A 5,000-nucleotide genomic window follows, 5' to 3' on the forward strand; every position below is an offset into this window, starting at 1 on the left:
GTTCACGATGGCTCAGGGGTAAGATAAACCACGCAAAAATGAATGCTTTGAAAATTGCTCGCTCTTTACGGAGGGCACCTAGGATGTTCTCAAGCGGTGAGTGTTTAAATGAAAGGGTGTTGGTACTGTGTGTAAAAGCCTGACAGTATCTGTGATGGTTTACGGGAGGCTTACTGTGCCCTTAAAATTGTGTATGCCTTAATTGATTTTGTTAGATTTTATTAAATTTTCTTTTGTGTTAGGTTTTGTTGTTTTTGTGCTGTAAGGCCGGATTGGTCGTGGGAGTCGATGTGGGCCGAGGCTTGTTCATTACATACCTAAGAATCGTAATCAAATCAGGCAGAACTCAATTATATGATCTGGGAAACAAAGGGAAGTATACGCTTTTATATAATACATGCTTTCGACATGTGCAACAATATTAGAACAATACGAAATCAATCTCCTGGCACCTCAGAGAGTAACAAGCATTGACAGTCGCTTGTTCATGTTAATGCCAGAAGCTGATCCTTTGAGATTCGCCCAGGATAGTGAAAGAATGAAGGAACACATCCAGGCGTGCTTTCGTGTAGTCATAGACCAAATAGCCTGGACCGCCAACTCGTCACGTGACCCTTCGAGGTTACGACCCCAGCTCTCTCTCGACTTCCAGGGGCGCGTCACGTCCGGTTTGAAAGGCCAGCGATTCGAAGACAGTGGAAAGAAAGCACGCTCTAGTTATTTGTGACAATGGGAGGTGACAATGAACTGGATTTTCCAAAACTCCAAACTAAACTTAACAAAACTCATCGAAAAACATGTTCCATATGCACTTTTGCTGAGTTTATTTTAGCATTTTCAGAACTTACCTCGGCAACTTCGATAATAGCGTCCATGTTTAAAATCGACACCGGATATGACGCCCCCCTGATTTCTGAAAGGCCACGAGAGGCGCTACCTCGTAATAGAGAGATAGAGCGGAGAGAGAGCTAGTTGGCGGTCCAGGATAAATGGTCTATGGTGTAGTCAAGCAAATAGGTCAAAGTAAGTCCCCGACGTCGACGCCCCTGCAGCCGTGACCCGTGACGAGGAATGCTGAGACAACCCAGCCCCACTGCGCCACGAAGCGGACCGCACGTGCGAGATAAACTGTGTTGCGTGACTTGGTGACATACTGACCAACTCGCGATCGATTTATCTTGTGAAAACACGATCATCCGTTGCGATGATAACCTAAAAATGATAACCTAAAAAGGTTCCTGCAATGTATCGATCCTGATCCTGATCTGATCCACGAACTGAACAAAGACATCAATCAATCAATCAATCAATCAATCAATCAATGAAGCTTATATCGCGCATATTCCGTGGGTACAGTTCTAGGCGCTCTGCAGTGATGCCGTGTGAGATGAAATTTTATACGGCCAGTAGATTGCAGCCATGTCGGCGCATATTTACCTTTCACGGCCTTATTCCAAGTCACACGGGTATAGGTAGACAATTATTAACTGTGCCTAAGCAATTTTGCCAGGAAAGACCCTTTTGTCAATCGTGGGATCTTTAACGTGCACACCCAATGTAGTATACACGGGGGGGTGGTTCGGACACCGAAGAGAGTCTGCACACAAAGTTGACTCTGTGAAATAAATTTCCGCCAAACCTGGGATCGAACTCGCGCTGACAGCGGCCAACTGAATACAAATCCAGCGCGCTACCAACTGAGCTATATCCCCGCCCCCGACATACATCGCTGTGCCAGCGAACACTAACATGGGCAACCCATGCTATGCACTCTTTGTACATATCGCGTCTCAATCTCCCCTCCCCCAAATCCCAACCTGTGTATGGTTGCCAGGTTCACAGTAAACTATGTATCAGTGTGTGTCAGTGTCAGCTTGTTATTGTCTAAGGTGCCAGGAGGTTAGTTCCGCGTAACTCTCGCTTAGTTTTTATTAGCATGTCGTGTGCGTTTACAGCGCACACTCCCCTTTTTGTCTGTGGTTGTTTCACACCTAAGCGCCGGTGTATACAAAGATGCAGAACAGCATAATGGTTCTTGACTAAACAAGAAATTCCTCCGAGGTAGGAAAAACACCCCCGTTGGTCAAAGGGAAATAACCATTCTCACTGCCACCAACATGTCCCTCTATAAGTCCTTGTAGAATCTTAATCCACCAATAACTCCCTAACCGTGTGTTTGACTGGTCCCAATCAGGAATGTATAGAACCTGTTCACCAAGTTTGGTGACGATCGGTCCGTTCATTCTTGAGATCTTGAGATCTATATGCGAACACAAACACACAAACACACAAACAAACACATCGACCGAATCCTATACACACCCCTAAATCATTGTTTGTGCATGTCTTGCGGTCTTGCTTGGCTGGATGCATTTCTGCGCTGAGAAGCCATGGTTTTCTTTAGGATTTTAGAATTAGCAGCTTTTAGTTTCTTGGTAGCTATAAAGCAAATGGGTTGTAGAAGACGGTCAAAAATACACTAATCAGGGAACGTAGGTCAATATAGAAGTGTTAGTTTCCAAACACATATATTCGATCTATCAGATTAGAATTACCTGCGTAAACAATATCGTGAAAAAACATCGTTATGATCATTCAAGTTTCATAGTGATTTTCTTTTTAAAGGTACTGAACTTGTCAAATCCAGGTGCACGGAGCCCCTGGGGCTTTTAGTCATACCTCAGGCAGCTATCCGTTAGAAGAACTACCAAGTTTCATTGACTTGCACCCAAAGAGTCAAGAACTGCGATTTTGTTTACGAATTAATTTCGTACTCGGACCCGGCTGGTCTTGACCTATTTTTGGATCTAAATTTAGATCAGGTAGATCACCACATCATGCACAAAAAGACACGTCACTAAAGCAAACTATGTCAGACGTCATCATGAGTTTGTGTAAAACAAAATGGAGGCCGGAATCACTCAAGTTGAATCGAACTCCGACCAAACACCAACGTAATAACTACGTTAATTTATGCACTCGCGTGAACAAGAAACTGTCGAGCTTCACAAATGTCGTCGTTGGGTAGTTTTGGGTTTGTTTTACTGCCATAGGAGGATTTTTGAACTGTAAATGCACTCAGCTGCAACAAAAACGCAAAACGAAGGCTGTGAGCTGCACTGTGCCTTTGATGTATCAACAATGATTTAAAAAAGCGAAGTCATGTAGCTCACAGAAGTGTTCTTTGATAATGGTCATTCAACTTTCAAACAGAAATGTCTTTAATGGTATAGATGCGCGCATTCCTGTTACTCGAACCTGAGGATTGAGGACAAAATTATCCGTAGTTGTTGTTTCATGGCGACCGAAAAGATGTTTGTAGGATATCAAAAATGGTATGGATTATCTACATTATTCAACCACATTGGAACTCCGAAAAAGATACTTAGAAAGATTTGAACTGCCACACATACAACTGTCACAAAACTGAACTGCCACACATACAACTGTCACAAAACTGAACTGCCACACATACAACTGTCACAAAACTGAACTGCCACACATACAACTGTCACAAAACTGAACTGCCACACATACAACTGTCACAAAACTGAACTGCCACACATACAACTGTCACAAAACTGAACTGCCACACATACAACTGTCACAAAACTGAACTGCCACACATACAACTGTCACAAAACTGAACTGCCACACATACAACTGTCACAAAACTGAACTGCCACACATACAACTGTCACAAAACTGAACTGCCACACATACAACTGTCACAAAACTGAACTGCCAAACAACAACAGCAAATCTCAACGTGCAACCACCACAGTGTACTTTTGAGAATTGTTCGAATGGACTTAAGCGAGAATGACCATATAATTGTATCTCATCATTTTATTCAGGCAGCTTTACTCCATCTTCCAAACTTTCTCTGATTCTGTTTTCAGCATCTCTCGTTCGAGTGGGAGAAACATTACGTCATAGTTGCCCCTGACCTTGATTACGGTGACCTTGACTTTGCCTTCTCCGCCTCGCATTCCCTTGGCAACGAGCTCGACAAGGGCACGAAAGGTGACATTGGCATCTTCGCTATGACCTTCGCCCTGATGATATTCTACGCTGCCATGGTAACGGCGGGGGGAGACTGCGTGTCATCCAGGGCGCTGCTGGCGTTAGGAGGGGTGCTGGCAGCGGTGCTTGGAATCTTTGGTTCTCTGGGGCTGATCGGTCTGCTGGGAGTTCCCTTTGTCAACATCGTGGGCTGCATGCCGTTCTTGGTGCTAGGTAGAGTAGAGTTATTTCTTTTTCCTGTTGTTGTCCGTTTTCCCAGATCCCATTTGTTTGGTTTAAACAATCTATTTGTGTGTGTGTGTGTGTGTGTGTGTGTGTGTGTGTGTGTGTGTGTGTGTGTGTGTGTGTGTGTTTGGCGGGGTGTGTGTGTGTGTTTGTGTGTGTGTGCGTTTTTGCGTGTGTTTGTGTGTGTGTGCGTTTTTGCGTGTGTGTGTGTGTGTGTGTGCGTGCGCGTGCGTGTGTGTGTGTGTGTGTGTGTGTTTGTGTGTTTGTGTGTTTGTGTGTTTGTGAGTGTGTGTTTGTGTTTGTGTGAGATGAAATAACACAGTAAGGACACTCAAGATATTCACCTGAAGATGGTGAGATGACTTTTATTATAACAAATTCAGCTCACCCTTCACACAACACACGCACGCTCCAAGACAGACAGACACACAGGCAGAGACAGACAGACATGGCTAGGCCTACAGGATGATATATCTAAAAGTAAATGCTTCCTCCATCCTTTCAAATCTGCAAAACCATAACGTCGCTGCGAGGTACATGCTTTTTTTCGGTGGATTAAACATCCAGACACAAAAACAGGAAACAGTTATTAATGGGAAGTCTAATCCGAACCTCAGAGCGAAACATTCATAGATCTTCAACTCATGGTCTTTGGAGTTAAAAAAACAAGTCGCGTAAGGCGAAATTACTACATTTAGTCAAGCTGTGGAACTCACAGAATGAAACTGAACGTAGTCCGCCGCTAGTGC

General features: G+C 44.0%; 1 protein-coding gene across 1 annotated transcript in view; it reads left to right on the forward strand.

The window, feature by feature from the left end:
* Positions 1–5,000, forward strand: part of LOC138976521 (patched domain-containing protein 3-like) — a 54,978-nt gene that overhangs the window by 20,952 nt on the left and 29,026 nt on the right. The window contains exon 5 of the mRNA XM_070349383.1: positions 3,903–4,239. Within this exon, the coding sequence (XP_070205484.1) occupies positions 3,903–4,239 (337 nt within the window). The remainder of the gene's footprint in view (positions 1–3,902; positions 4,240–5,000) is intronic.

The sequence above is a fragment of the Littorina saxatilis genome, linkage group LG9, assembly GCF_037325665.1.
Source record: "Littorina saxatilis isolate snail1 linkage group LG9, US_GU_Lsax_2.0, whole genome shotgun sequence".
Lineage (NCBI taxonomy): Eukaryota > Metazoa > Mollusca > Gastropoda > Littorinimorpha > Littorinidae > Littorina > Littorina saxatilis.